Source organism: Danio rerio, chromosome 24 (assembly GCF_052040795.2).
Source record: "Danio rerio strain M-AB ecotype USA chromosome 24, GRCz13ab, whole genome shotgun sequence".
Classification (NCBI taxonomy): domain Eukaryota; kingdom Metazoa; phylum Chordata; class Actinopteri; order Cypriniformes; family Danionidae; genus Danio; species Danio rerio.
The window spans coordinates 12,084,872-12,101,192 of NC_141044.1; the positions used below are offsets into that span (position 1 = coordinate 12,084,872).

The window sequence follows — 16,321 nt, forward strand, 5'->3', positions numbered from 1 at the left end:
ATGGTGAGCCCTTCAACTGTGGCTCCCTGCTGACTAGACAAAACAACATGTAAATATATAGTCATCGCCACTCTACTAATTCTAATTTGAAATGAACATAGCCTATTTTTTTTTTCTGAAAGGCTCATAGCAGGTTTCATAAACAGTGATACAAATTCTGAATATCTTGAAATAGGATTAATGGACATAAGCAAAAATAGCTTTGCTCCAAATAATGGTAAGTCCGGTACAGATGAGATCTGGCTTACCACTGTGTGTGTCTTTGTCCCACATACAGTATTCATATTTATAATACCCAACATGAACAGCTGTGTACATGCATAAGTGGGCCAATTTTGCAGTGTTTGAGCACAGCATTAAAAAATTGCTTCGCCATAACAAAACATTCCAGATTTGCTACTTTCCCCAATAAAAATTAATAAAAAAAAAAATTGTACATTAAGCATCCCATGAAGATGCTTGTCGATGTTGGGGAAAACTCATATAGACCTGCTTTTATGTTTAAAGCAAAAATATTGTTGTTAACCTGTTTTGAGTTTTTTATTGCACACTATTTTATTTATTATAGTTCTTCAAATTTGTGCCACAAATTATATTTTAGTATACATTTTTTAACTTCTCCATCTGGATATTGTGTTATTGTTTTTGAATTTTACTGTGAAAAAAATCAAGTTATCAAAAATGCTGGGTCATTTGTTGGTAAATGAGATATGTACAGAACTGTTGAAACCAAAAGGACAACATGTGAATTAATTTAAACACAAAAAACAAAAACAATGAATAAAACAGAACAAAAGCATTACTCCCTGATAAACTGGTGGCAAATATCAAAAGGAAAATGAGATATATTCTTATATAATAATTAACTTGCGCCTCAGAAAACAATGTCGACACGCACATTGGCTTATGCTTTTTCGGAGTGAAGACGCTCAAGACAACTCTGGGAGGTAAAAAATAAATAAATAAATAATACTAATAATACTGAACCACTATGATGATGGACTTTGGTAAAGACCAGGGGCCTCATGTATCAACGCTGCGTACGCACAAAAACTTTGCGTACGCCAGGTTTCACGCTCAGAATCGCTCACGTTTGGATTTACTAACGATGAACTGAACGTGGGAATGTGCGCAGCTTCACGGCAGCTTTTTGGCTGGCGTACGCACATTTTTTGTGCGTGTCTGTTTTATTTCCATTGGTGACTCCTAGAGGCAGTTGTGTTAAATTGCTCTCTACAAAGTGTCTGAGCCTTGCAATGGCAGCTGTATGAGACGGGTTCATCTAGTAGGTATGTAAGGTTTCCATACCATACAGTTGACCAGCTAAACATTAAAGCACAATTTGCAGCAGTCGCCTGTTTTCCCAATGTAATCTGAGCGATCTACTGCACGCACATTGCTATAAAGACACTATCTGAAGATGAATTTGCATGCGTAAATCAGAAACATTTCCATTTAATAAATGTGCAAATAAAATATGATGCACAAACTTATTGATGATTCCTACTTGTCTTTCTCGTGATAAATAGTGGGCAAAATCTGATATGTAGCGGGGAAAAAAAGAAGAAAGAGTTCATTAGACGCTGGATTCATGCCGAGTTCATGCTCGAACGTGTCAATACATGATTACATGCGTCTTACGAGGTGCACCACTGAGACTGCTAAGGGTGCTGCAACATTTAACAGATATAAACCACACTATTTCTTTTTTTAATGCACTCAGTGCGATGTTCAGACCTAACTGTGTTAACCGCATCAGCTAAACTCTCCCACTCTATTTTTTTCTTTTGTTGTTAATTCCAGAGAACAAACTTGCAAATAACACCGCTTTTCTCCGGTCTACCTCCGAAAGCAGCACCTCCAATTCACATTCTGTTCAAAGTTTCTCTTTTTGCTTGAGTTTTCCATTAGCATAGTCATTAGCATATTCATACGGGGGAGGAGGCAGGGAGGGGTTTTGTGCTCATGCATGTTGCGCTCAGTTTCACGTTCATTCGGATGTACAAAAGAATATGCATGAGATTCGGCGTACGCAGTGTTTCATACATCTGAATTTTTTTATGCGTACGCACATTTACAGCTTTGTGCGTACGCAATGTTTTAGTAAGATTTCCACGCAAGTCTTCGTACATGAGGCCCCACATTCACAAAGCTGTAAATGTGCGTTATTAAGTGCATAATTAAGTGCATATTAAGCAGTTAAGTGCATAATTTTATAGACGTTTCAATTTATCTTGGCATTTTTCTATTAAACGTTTTGTATGCGATAAACCAAATTGTGAATAAAAATAGGTGGATGGAAAGATAGCTACTGATCTGGCCTGGAAACAGAGGTGAAGCGGTTCTGTCAGAGTTGTCACTTACCAGCAGAAATCACCTCCGTGTCCTTCCCCCATGCAGCACATCCCACCACATATCATTGCCAAAGTCTGCCCGGTGGCATGGTGATGATAGATTAAGTCACTTGGCCAGGCCAGGAATAATGCACAGGCATAGGCAGGAAATAGTCGCTTATTGTTAATCCTTTACTTTGCGTGCGAAATGATAATATACTGGCTTTTTTATGCACAAAATCATACCCGAAAGAGGAAATGTCATCCTAGATAAGTTGCTAGTGTATAACTTTGGAAAATTAAACACCCTAGGATCACAGTCATACACAAAGCACAGTACAGCACTGCACATGTGAAAGACAACCTCATAGCAGACGCTTCACATTAAGTTCAAGACAACAGTCCAAAACAGTTAATCTAATCACCAAACATGCAAAAGCTCACTTCAAATATGAAAATAAGTTGCATCAGTGAGATTAAAGAGCAAAAGGAAAGAGAAACCTTCATCTGTATTCTTTTAACATTTAAGATCACATTCAAGGCACAGTAAGACACACGTTTTGTCAAAAGAATCTCGCAATCTTCCAGCCTAGAGGTATGCTATTATGGTCATTAACAAAGATTTAAAATCAACTTAATGCAATTTAATGAAAATGGAAAATGCACAGAGTATCAATGTGTTTTTTGTCCAATGCGTGTCCCTTCCTTCACTTCAATTATTACTAATTGAACGACTTCAAATTCTAACAGCTGCATACATCTGTTTTTTACACACAATCTCACAAAGTACCTTAGGCATTTATGGGGTGCATGTGTTCTGAACTACTGCTGTTTGAATGATGGCCCTGGGGATTGTACATGTGGTCTGGGAGCAACAGCCAGCCGCTCACTGAACAGTCATCATCTATGGGAAAAGCTGGAACAAATGCCCACTATGAAAGAACATCTGGCAGAGCAGAACACAGCTAAGAGAGTGTGATCTGCCTGTCCAAGAGTCCCAACTGCTACATTTTAATTCCTGCTTAAAAAAACTCATTTAGCATCCGTTTGCAGTATTGGGTTCACGTGATAGAAATCCCACGGTTTCAATTAGACCCATGTCATAGGCTATGTATTTGGATGATGTGTTATTCACTCTGCACTTTGAAGACCACCTCAGGTGGCTCAAGAGGATGCTGATTGAATTGTGATTTGAATTGCAAATATCAAAAATTGGCATCTGAAATAGGCTGAAGCCAAGCACCTGGGCTTCAGACCCAACAGAGATTCAATAACCACAAGAGAAAAAAGCCATGAAGAACACCCTGTGAACACATTAAAGTTATCACTGAGAGCACTTACAAGGCATTCAATCAGGAGAATGTCCCAATTGTTTACAACTGAGCGACATTAACACCAGTGTTTATATCGTAAATGGAGAAGAAAGAAGATTAGGTGAGCTTGTACTACCACAGTCTGTTAATGGTGTTTTCTACTTCTGCCTACTCCTTACAATCAGCTTTTACATGGCCCACACGCCGCAGTGAATTACGATTCATGAATGGCCCGAGTCTGGCTTTCATATTAGAGCCAAACATGGACCATATCTGGGCCTAGTCTCACCCAAGTTAATAACCCATAACTCGACCTGAACTGGGCTAGCTATATCCTGTGTTTGGTCATTGTCTGGTCTAGAAGCTATATTTGTTGTGCCACGACTGCAATGAAAGTGATAAACCCATGAAGCATTGCACTTTAGGCGTGTTAATAATGGTTATGGTTAGTAATGGTTTATAATATTATAATTTGTAAATAAAATATATGTAATGTAGGTTATATTTTGTTACTTTGCAACATACAAGAAATAATAGATAAGTCTTGATTGATTCCTGGATTAAAATGAAGGCATTCGAAAATGCAAACAGGAAGATGGAAATGACTTTGTGCATCAAAATATTTCTTTACTTAAAAATGAACATATTTTAAATGTGGGTCAAGATAGACCAAATTTATGTGGCCCATATATGAGTTTTTAACATCTGGGCCAAATACTACATTTGATATGTGGCCCATGTCTTGCATGCCGCTTAAAGACGATGCCACCTCAATCATAACTAGGCCATGTTTGGCCCACATGCTGTATGCCAGAGACAGCTAAATGCCTGCTGTGCCAGCTTTATGCCAAATCTGAGCCAGAATTATTTGCTACCTAATTATTTTAACAATCTAGGCACAAAGACTAAAGCGCATGACACAAAAAAATCATTCAAGGCGTGACCGAATCCACTTTTGCTATTTTACGAACAGAAAAATAGGGTTTGCGCTCTGGCACATGGTCTAACAATGTTGTGCTTATTCTCTTAATGAGTTATGGGTGAGTTTTGAGAAAAACGTGCATTAAACCAATCAGAGTCTCGTCTCCCATTCAGTTGCCTCATGCTATGATGCATTTGCTATTTACATTGCGAACTTTCTAAGTAAAAAAACTGAATGCACATGAATAATGATATTATACAAATGCAAATTGTCATGAAAAAACTGAAAAAAGACCCAGAAATGAAGAAGGCATGGGGTATTGGTTTTTATATTTAAGTAGAAAATAATAATTTGTGTAACATTTTAATCCTTTAAATTTGATTTTCATATTTAAAGATATTCGTGTATTTCTGTACATCCTGTGTGTATTAAGCAATGCGTAGGCATTTGGGCCAGCATGGAGGTATAACTAATGCACTCTGTGCTGGACTTTAGTTAGTCAATGACGCAGTCTATTTCAGCTCCTCAAAATAGCAAAGCGCCAACAGTGCAACTTAACACACCTCGTTTATAACAATAATAATGATATAATTAATAATTATTAATAATAAAAATAATAATTCCTTAGATTTATATAGTGCTTTTCTCTCTAGATTTATATAGTGCTTTTACACTCAAAGCACTTTACACATTGGGGGGAATCTCCTCATCCACCACCAGTGTGCAGCACTCACCTGGATGACATGACAGCAGCCATATTGTGCCAGACTGCGCACTACATGCCAGCTGATTGGTGGAGAGGAGACAGAGTGATGAAGCCAGTTAAGATATGGGGACGGTTTGGAGGCCATGATGGACAGAAGTCAGCGGGCAAATTTGTCCAGGACTCCGGGGTTAAACCCCAACTCTTTTTCGAAGGACATCCTGGGATATTTAATGACCACAGAGAGTCAGGACCCCCTGCTTGTCTCACTAACACCACTTCCGCCAGCAACAAAGCTTTCCTATGTGGTCTCCCATCCAAGCACTGCTTGGCTTCAGCGAGCGACCGTGTGAGAGTTGCAGAGAGCTAGTTAGACCGGCACACTCATAAGTACACAAAGTGGCGCAAATGGATTTGCTATATAAACAACGTGACACAAAACATAACAGGGTTGCGCTGGTCTGAAAATAACATCAAATGCACCATGCACATCTTGTGCCTTATTGCGCCGGGTGTATGATAGGACTCAAGGACACAAACACACTTTACTCTACATGCACTACCCATGCTTTTCACTTTGTTATATAAAGCACCCTCCCTGAATATCTTGAATCAAAGCTTATATCTGTGAACATACAGTGTTGGTCATTAAATGTCGAAATGATTAGTAGTGGAAAACAACATCTGTGCATCTTCAGAAGAAGATATGGAGCTCTTACACATGAGGCTCTTCTTGTAACCAAATCATTTGGCTTTGTCACATTTACACTTTGTGCTGATGAGTTTATACATCTGTGTGAATTTAACAGGAGAGCGATAGCACTGAAAAGCAAGAATTCCCATCGCTCATGTGACACAAAGATCACTGTTCCCACACGTGTTGTTGAGAGCTTTTACAACTCCTCTGAGATGCACAAAACCACTTTGGTGACAAGATGGATCAGACAAAAAGGTTTTATAACCATGCATATCTGAAGACCTTTCTCCATAACTATCAACAGACCACCCGTGAACTTCAGTCAGATTTTTTTTACATAAAAGTATGCAGTTTTATGTAAAACAGGCATACTGCTAGAGACAATTAATGTTGATGCATCATCTCAAATGCAATCAACAAAACCTGAAAATCTGTATAACTTAGAACTTGCAAGCCATTTTAGAGATAAAGATTAATGAAAAATTATTCCAGCCATCAAAATAAAAAAGTATTAAAGAATAACAGATAACGAAAAAGAAAAAAATAGTGTATAGATGGGGTGCAAACTTAGAGGTGAAAATGGTGACAGATCTGCACGATTTATGTGAAAAACATAATATTGCAATATTTTGTAATTTTGTGATATATATTGCAATATGAATACAATTTCAACAGATGATTTGAATATCCCTATTTGTAAAGAAGTTACATTTTTAGATTGATTGGGATGATTCTGTAGTGGGAATGCCTCCTCCATTTGACCACTACATTTACTTTTCACTTTTACTCTTTACTCTTTCACTTTCGTGAATAAGAAAATGGTGTTGTACACACTCCACTGAAGACATCCATTATGCTACATATTTAATTTCGTTTGTTAAGCGTAAAGCTTTGTTTCCAAACTATTTTTAAATTTAGTTCTAATTTGCAGCAAACAAAAAAATGAACAATAAAAACGAAGTGTGACCCCACATGGTCAAAACATGCCAGGTGGACAAATCTAAGCTAGTTTTTTTATTAAAAACAAAAATAAATATGCATTTAATAAACAATACCAATACCAATAATAATACCAATAATAATAATAATATTATAAAAAAGCAAATTGTCATGAATAAACTGACAAAAGCCCCCTGAGATGAAGATGGCAAGGAGGTAGTGGATTTTATATGCATGTAGAAAAATAATAAAATATTTTTTGTAACATTTTAATAATTGAATTTAGTTTCATTTGTAAAAATATTTGTGTATTGCTGTACATCCTGTGTGTATTAAGCAATGTGTACGCATTTAATGTGCACAACTCACGCGTTTTGTGCTGGACTTTGAACCTGCTTTTAGCTGGTCAATTGCTCAGTCTATTTTAGTTCCTCAAAATAGCAACAAACGTGCTAACAATGCGCCTCCACACCTCCATTCTAGACTAGAACCCAGATGAGTCCAGAAAAACTGATTTGCTATTTAAACAACATGGTGCAAAATGTGAAAATTAGGGTTGTGCTGGTCTGTAAATAGCAACACATCACGCCAAACACATCTTGCGCCTTATTGCACTGGGTGTATGATAAGACCCTTAATGTTTTCCCAGTCTAACAGTATTCAGGCACAGTAATTGAATATTAAAATAATAATAATAATAATTATTAAAGTTTATAAATAGTACAATTTCTTATCCCTGAATACTTTTAAAATCATTATACAGTCACAGGCCTCAAATAACAAATGCAAATTATAAGTTATAATACAAACTCAACATTTAATATCCTGTGATGTGATTATTGTGAATGATCACACTGCAATATCGATGCTGAAACTACATATTATACAGCCCTAATGTGAATCACAGATTTCGAAGTAAAAACTGCAAATTTCTCCAAAAAATGACCAGTTTGCACCTTTGTATAGATATAATAAATAAAAGCGCAATAAAAAACTATATTACCCATACATTTTGGTGAAAAATGTTTGTCATGTTTGGATGAAACTTTTTAAAAACATTTTTTATTAAAAACTAACAACTGAATTTGCTTAAAGTTAAATAAGTTAAGGTAAATTCTGGTTCTTGTTGTCTTCAAACAGGATTTTGGTAATTATTTAAAAACATACAGTTCAGATTTAATTTTAAGTATAGAGTTAATTTAGTGTGATGATACAGGCAGCAACTAGCCTCTGATACTTTGTTGTGCTTAGAAGATGTTTAGCTCAGGAGGCCTTAAAACCACAAAACCCATCACTAAAACCATGTGGAATGTTCTACAGGGAACAAATGTCTAAGAAAAATAAACACCAAAGCAACTGTAAACATTCCATACACACTAAAAACAGCGTTCAGCATTGCAAACAGGATACAATGCACGTTTAAACTTGATCGTTGTTGTTTTCTCATCACAATAGAAAATAAAGGTAAAACTTCTTCCATCACAAAATGTTTGTAGACTTTGAGTTGTGCAAATGTCACACTACACAACAACACATTTTCAACACAATAATGCATGTCTGTGGTTAGTCAATGCTAAAAATATGGAAGGAAATGAGGGAGGATGAGAATAATCTACATTCAAACTGCTTACTCAAACCTGATTCAAGAGGATTCAGCTCTCAACTAGAAAAAGCTGTAAACCTTTACCAAACTATTTTAGCCTGTCATTTGCAGTAGGGAAATCCTTTAAAGTGTGATTTCCTCTGTCTTGCCAGGGGCAGAGGGAGATTAGATTTTCCCTGCAACTTGGTTTAAGCACTCCGAAGCTGAGAGGCAGAGACTTTAACAAATGTGTCTGTTTCTGCTTTGCCACCCGTTGCGATTGCTTTGAGTTTCCAAAGTCTGCGTTTATCATTCACAGATTTTGCATAGCTGGTTTGTGTAAACATCTTAACTGTTTTTTAAATGTCATGCCAATCACAAAGATTTGGACAAACATTGTTATTTCATGAGATGAATCATTCTGGTGATATATTTCTTTATGTCTTTGCGGTAAGAGACTGTCTAAAATTCTAAGGCTAAGAAGTCTGAACCCCTGCTGTTTAGAGTTCCTTTTAGGAAATTTAATCTCCGCATGGATAAAACCCTAAAATCATCACAATTTATTGCTGACAACCAACAAACAAAATATTTACTCTCCCCTGCTACTTTCAATTCTAGCACAATTCTAGGACATTTCAAACACTTACCACTGCTCCACCATTTTTTTCCATTAATAATAAAATCGTCTTTGTCCCTGTGCATGGTGCACTCCATGTTTGTGGCATCACTTGAAGCAACATCTGGCTCTAGGATGAAGAAAAATAAAAGGCGCGATGATGAAAATGATCTAAAGACAAAAAACAAAAATGACACAAAAAAATATATATCAATGAGAAAAACTGTAAATACTCAAGAAAATGTGTCCTTGTAAATTATTAGCCAAAATGGCATGTTTGGTTTGTTGCCCGGCTACAAAAACTGGTATTAAATGAAAGAAATTAAGCGACCCCTATCTTTAAACTCTTTTGATATTTTGTGCACAAATTAAAAGTGTTTTTTCTTAATATGATTTGATGGTTGGTTTTAATAGTTTGAATAATTTAATCATTTTAATAACGATTTTTTCATGTAATGGACCCCTAGACGCACATTTACAACTGGTTTTATGAATTAAGACATTTAGGCCGCATTTACACTGCACTGTTCAAGTGACTCAATTCAGATTTTTTTCTCCCATGCGGCACAGATTGGATATGGCCCATATAAGCAGAAACAAATCACATGGATCCAGATCTTGTTCATATATGTATCCGATTTGAATCAGATCTGTGTTCTCGTGTCTGCAGTGTAAGCAGGTAGTTCAGATTTTCACCTGTCAATGCGAGCCGCGCGTCAATAAAAAAATGTAGCAAATGACGTCAAACCTTAAATCTCATACACGAGGACTTAAACAGCTTTTATATTGTCACATGGCATAGGTATTTAAGCATGTTAACGAGAGCGAGAGAGCGCAATACCCACCACATACCCAATATAAACTAATGCAAAACTAGTGCATACATCAAGTGCATAAATCGCGCCATGGACATTACCTTAAGATGCCTAAAAATTTTAAAAAGCCTATATACTAAAAGAAGATGGACAAATGAGAACCTTTCTGTCATAAAATGGGTTTAAAACGATTAAAAATTGCTTTTTTTCTAGCCGAAATAAAACAAATAAGACTTTTTCCACAGAAAAAATGTTATAGGAAATACTGTAAAAAATTCCTGAATCTGTTAAACATCATTTGGGACCACATATAATGTTTCCACATAGTATATACAGCTCTGGAGCCTAATTCTTAAGTATAAATTGAGCGTGAGACAGTTTCAATAAATGTTTTTTATTGTTAAATATCAAACATTTTGCAACTAAGATTAAATGTTTTTTCTATTTTAAATAAAAGAACCCCTTGAACAGTGTAAATAAATACAACAAATAAGATATTAAAGACCAAAAATACACTTTAATTACAGCTGTAACATTGGGTATATCCTGATTCTATTGTTGCTTTCTAAATGACACTGAGAAGAAACTTTATACTGTACATACAAGTTTTGTTTGTTAAATGACAAACAGCAAGAACATGAACTTTTGCATTTTAAAAAAATGTAATAGACTAGTTTTTAAAGGACCTAAAAATACAGCTAATTAAAAAAAAATAACAATAAATGCTATATTTTCATGTTATTTAAAAATTATTACATTATACAACACTAATCAAACAATAAAAATAATGATGATAATACAAAAAAACAAATTTTATGCTACTTGATATAACATTGAAGTTAAGACCCGAGTTGTCATGTTGTTGTTTAGGGGTAAGGAAAACCAACATACTCACTTTATGCAGTTTCAGTGAAAAATGCATAAGGGTAACAGTTCATGGCAGCATTAAAAAACCCTGTCTGATGGTGTGCTCATTTTCGTCAGTTGGTGAAATTTTGTTCCTCGGCACTGTCAACACTGGCTTGCTTGGTTTGGGACTTGTAGACCTGCGCATCGATGGATTTGCTCTTCAGAGTTTAGGCCCTCAGCAGTGAAAATTAAACTGAACTAAACTGAACTTCAACTCTGAAAATTGGATTGAAGCAGTTTCAATTTACCAGAACTTCTATTTTAAGCTGCTTTGACACAATCTACATTATAAAAGTGCTACAGAAATAAAGATTAACTGAATTCAATAATAACAAGAGTACTACAGCCACACCAACTACAATTAACTACTACTACTATTTACTATTGTGAAAACATTGAGAAATTCTAGAGAAATCTCAATGTGTATACAAGTAATGCAGGAAACTTGAGCTGAATGGCGCTGAATGAAAAACTGGCATGCTGTGATGTCCATTAAAATCACATATGGCTCAGCTTATCTTTAGAGAAAAAAACTGAACTGAAACATCTTCTGCAGTAGTGATGCCTCTTAGGGCCAGAGCTTATGTCAGTAAATCAATAACATTGTGGAAATGTGTGCTGGGTTCAGAGGAGCCCCTATTTCAGGTTGTTTCTGGGGAAAAACAGACTATCCAGAATGAGTTCTCAGACTATTCATACTTTTATGTGAGGCGGACGCAAAAGTAAATGTCTGTCATGATTCAGGGTACAAAGCAAAGGGCACAAATCATTTGCCGCGTTTCCACTATCATGGCAAAAGCAAGTGTGCCAGGGCGAGCAAGTGGGCTTCCAGGGCCTGACCAGGCCAAATCAGGACTTGTGGCTGGCCTTTTTAGGCCCCGCCAAATACCTTGGGCAAAAGAGGGCCAGCTGGGGCTTCGGTAAGAGCGAAAGGAGAGGCGGAGTTTGCCTGAGTCTAGTAAAGATGGTGTGCCACCATTACACTAGTTGTCCGATCGCACACATACATGCGCCAAAAAATAAATAAATAGGGGAAAGAAAAACATATAGCTGGTCAGATTAAGATAGAGTATTCGATAAACAACTTATAGGCAAGAGGTCTTTTTTTGCTTAAGATCACCCTAATGTTTCCCTTTAAAATGTAAAGGTGTTGCATAAAATAATAACGTAGTTTTAATTTAATAAGTGATATTTCTTTGCTGCGTCCTCCTTGATATTTCAATAACGCATAATAATCTTTACACCACAGTAAAGACACAGCAGTAAAGTTTAAATGGTGTGTGTGTTCATGAAATGTGTGATAATCCGGGCAAAAGAGCACTTGCTTCACAGCTCTGTCGATGCCACGAGTGGCTTTTTTTCCTTTCTTTATTTTGAGGATAATACAAAACATGAGTGCAACAAAAAGACATAAAACTTTACAAAGTATGTGTCCACTTTTGGGTCAACACAATTGTGGCGTATTGGATCTAGATAAAATAGCCTAAGCTATATTGAAACTATTTAAAGAATTACAAATACGAGATATAATAAAATCGCATTAAATAAATAAATCAATACAAAACAAACAAAAGATATAATAATTTGGGTATATACAATACAAATAAATTAAACCGTTTTAAGCAATTTTAAACTTTTATTTTACAAAAGCCCATCTGGAAAAAAAAAGATTTGAGATATTTTCTAAAAACAATAAACTATGGTGGAGTTTTGAAATATTATTCATAAAGTATTTGGATTGTAGCCATCAACCTTTTATAAAGTTGCAGTCAGAATTTTCGCCGCCTTCACATTTTTTTCCCTTTCTTAAATATTTCCCAAATTATGTTTAACAGAGCAAAGACATTTTCACAGTATGTCTGATAATATTTTTTTCTTCTGAAGAAAGTCTTATTTTTTTTATTTGGGCTAAAATAAAAGCAGTTTTTATTTTTTTAATAAACATTTTAAGGTCAAAATTATTAGCCCCTTCAAGCTAGATTTTTTTCGATAGTCTACAGAACAAACCATTGTTATACAATAACTTGCCAAACCCTAACCTGCATAGTAAACCTAATTAACCTAGTTAAGCCTTTAAATGTCAATTTAAGCTGTATAGAAGTGTCTTAAAAATGTATATGTAGTAACATATTCTGTACTGTCATCATGGCAAAAATCAAATAAATCAGTTATTAAAACTATTAAGTTTAGAAATGTGTTGAAAAAAAATCCTCTCTCTGTTAAACAGAAAATTGGGGGAAAAAATAAACGGGGAATAATAATTCAGGGGGCTAATATTTCTGACTACAACTGTAAATATCCAGAATAAAATTTTAAAATTTTTTGCTCACTGAAAAAACTGATAATCTTGTTTTAAAGAAGAAAAGTTTTTTTTAATAACTTACAAATAACATATCCTTGATTTTATTGCATATTAGAAAGAATGTATTTAAAATTTTACAATTATTTTGTAAAAAAAATTACAAGATTTCCCCCCCAAAAATACTGTGTAGACCCCATTTAAAAAAAAAAAACATATGTATCTGTTTCTCAGTGAATGTACATAACATTAAAGGATTTATTAAACCGTTATAACCATTAAAAGAAGAGTTTGATCACCTATCCTCAAATATTAGATTAGAACAGATTTAAATTCAAATTAAATATTGTAAAAAAGGTACAACTAAATTCCAGATATTTTTCGTTTCTCTAGATTTTTCCACTCTTATAAATGTGTATTTAAATGTGTTAATAAATGACCCTAACATATAAATGTTGGTCTCGTTTTGGATATGTTTTGTTAGATTAGTTTTGTTTTTAGACTAGATTTGTTTTTAGAACTCATGTATAATGTATATGGCACAAATCTAATATTGTATTGAATCACTCAGTGTACTCAGTTATGCTGAGCACTATAAATATATATATATATATATATATATATATATATATATATATATATATATATATATATATATTTATATATATATATATATATATATAAATATATATATATATATATATATATATATATATATATATATATACATATATAAATATACATATATAAATATAAATATACATATATAAATATAAATATACATATGTAAATATACATATATATATATATATATATACATATATATATATATATATATATATATATATATATATATATGTATATATATATATATATATATACATACATATATACATACATACAAATATATATATATATATACATACATATATACATACATACAAATATATATATATATATATATATATATATATATATATATATATATATATATATATATATATATATATATATATATATATATATATATATATATATATATATATATATATATATATATATAGTGTATTTCTAGATGTAATATGTTGTCACCTGTCATACAGAAACAGGACCGTATGTCTCCTCTAAGTAAGGGCTCCAGCCACATTCTCTTCTGTTCCTCAGTCCCAAACAGGTGCAGCACTTCCATATTCCCAGTATCTGTTTGAAAAGTACCATATCAATTGTACCATCCGCCACTTACAATTTTTAACTGTTCCAAAGACTGCACAAAAAAATCTTTAAAAATGTAATTATACTTTATTCAGCAAGAATGCATTAAATTGGTAAAAACAGAAATATTTATAATGTTACAAAACAATCTAGAGTTCTGCAATCACAAATAAAAATATTAAGTAATAATATTAGCATGTTAAGCAATAAACAAAACATATTAAGGTGTGCTTTAACACAGTTTTAACAATATTAAAAATAGTAAACTAAATTGTATTATTTTACGACATTAATGTTTTATTGTGTTACTGAACAAATAAACATGGCCTTCAGGAGTATAGAAGAGCACGAAATGTACAAAAAATGTAAACAAACAGAAAGAGATATATATTAATACCACAAAATAAGACATTTATCAGATTAAACTGATTAATTTAGTATTGTTGTATGACTTTTTACCACTTTTATTATTTATTAATGTGTGCAATAATAACAACAATAAAAACTAATGTCAATAATGAAAAAAATAACCACATAATAACAATAACCATAATTAAGACTAGCTCAGTGTGTTTTGTGGTGGCACTAAGGATAGATTAATCCTGGATAAATAAGACCTGTAAGAAAAAATAAATATGATAAAGGCATCCGTCGGAAATGCTCCAGTGCTCAGGTTTCCCACACGAGTCCAGAGACATGTGGTATAGGTGAATTGGGTAAGCTAAATTATCCGTAGCTTATGTGTGATAATGCGTGTGTATGGATGTTTCACAGTGATGGGTTGTAGCTGGAAGGGCTTCCACTGTGTAAAACATATGCTGAAACAGTTGGTGGTTCATTCTATTGTGACGACCCCAGATTAATAAAGGGACAAAGCCGAAAGAGAATGAATGAAAATAAATATATATATTTAATCAATGTAAACTAAATTGCCATACATGGTTCCATGCCTGATAAAGGTTAAGTAATACATCAGGCAACTCCAAATATCCCCCTAAAAGCAACAATTGTTATGTAAAAAAATAAAATAAAGTGAATGAAGACTATTACTATGTTATGTGTATAAAAACATTTTACAAAAACACATTTTACTACATTAGGTCAGCTACAAGGCAGGCAAGATTATGTATTGTAAAATTGATGAATATAAAATATTATTATCATTAATAAATATATACTTCGAAGTATGTTATGTATCTTATTTAGCTTAAAGCCATCATAAAAAAGCTTAATAAAAAAAAAAAAACAGTAAAATTCCTGAGACTTGCAGAGGCGCACACCCACCTGGGGCCTGGCAGTTAAAGACCTCAGGGGCATAATAGCAGTGTCCAGTCTCCTCTGCAATATAAGCATAATCCAGCTGAGAGAGATCACTCACTTCAGGAAGAAACAAATTCCACAGGCCTACAGCTCGAGCCTTTGCCTGAAAACATACAAGTCTTTTAATTACTCTCTTTTAATCAGATCTATTACCCTTTATAGCTACACTGTTGATCAAAAGTTAGGGTCTATGTCAATTTGTTTAAAAACTAGTAGTTAAAAAATATATAAATAAAATCTGTTTTTCAATTGTGTTTTATTCACACAGCAGATCCTTCTTATTCTCAAATCTGGCTAAAATATATGCAATATTCTATTATTATCAGCACCTATTCAGCTTCTTCACTTGTGTATCCGTCTACAACGAGTGCCTAGAAGTGGACTAAACTTACTATAGTTTGACAAATTCTCTGGCTGTTGGACCACATGATGTACTTTGAAACCTTTTTAGACAAAAGTGTATAGTTCTTTACATTACAATATTTAGTTTATTTAGAAGGATAGTACCTATTTTAAAAAATGTGTTTTGATGATTTTGGAGATGGGACTTCCAGTGGAAAATAACTGTGGTGGACGACCAAAGAATTCTTTCCCTGGTGAAGAAAAAACCCTTCACAACAGCTGGCCAAATCAAGAACACTCTCCAGGAGGTAGGTGTATG

At 33.9% G+C, this 16,321-nt stretch overlaps 1 protein-coding gene across 1 annotated transcript in view; it reads right to left on the reverse strand.

The window, feature by feature from the left end:
• acad11 (acyl-CoA dehydrogenase family, member 11) overlaps positions 1-16,321 on the reverse strand; it is a 108,288-nt gene that overhangs the window by 58,633 nt on the left and 33,334 nt on the right. Inside the window, 3 exon segments of the mRNA NM_200178.1 lie at positions 9,137-9,235; positions 14,221-14,328; positions 15,625-15,763. Coding sequence (NP_956472.1) covers positions 9,137-9,235; positions 14,221-14,328; positions 15,625-15,763 — 346 coding nt within the window.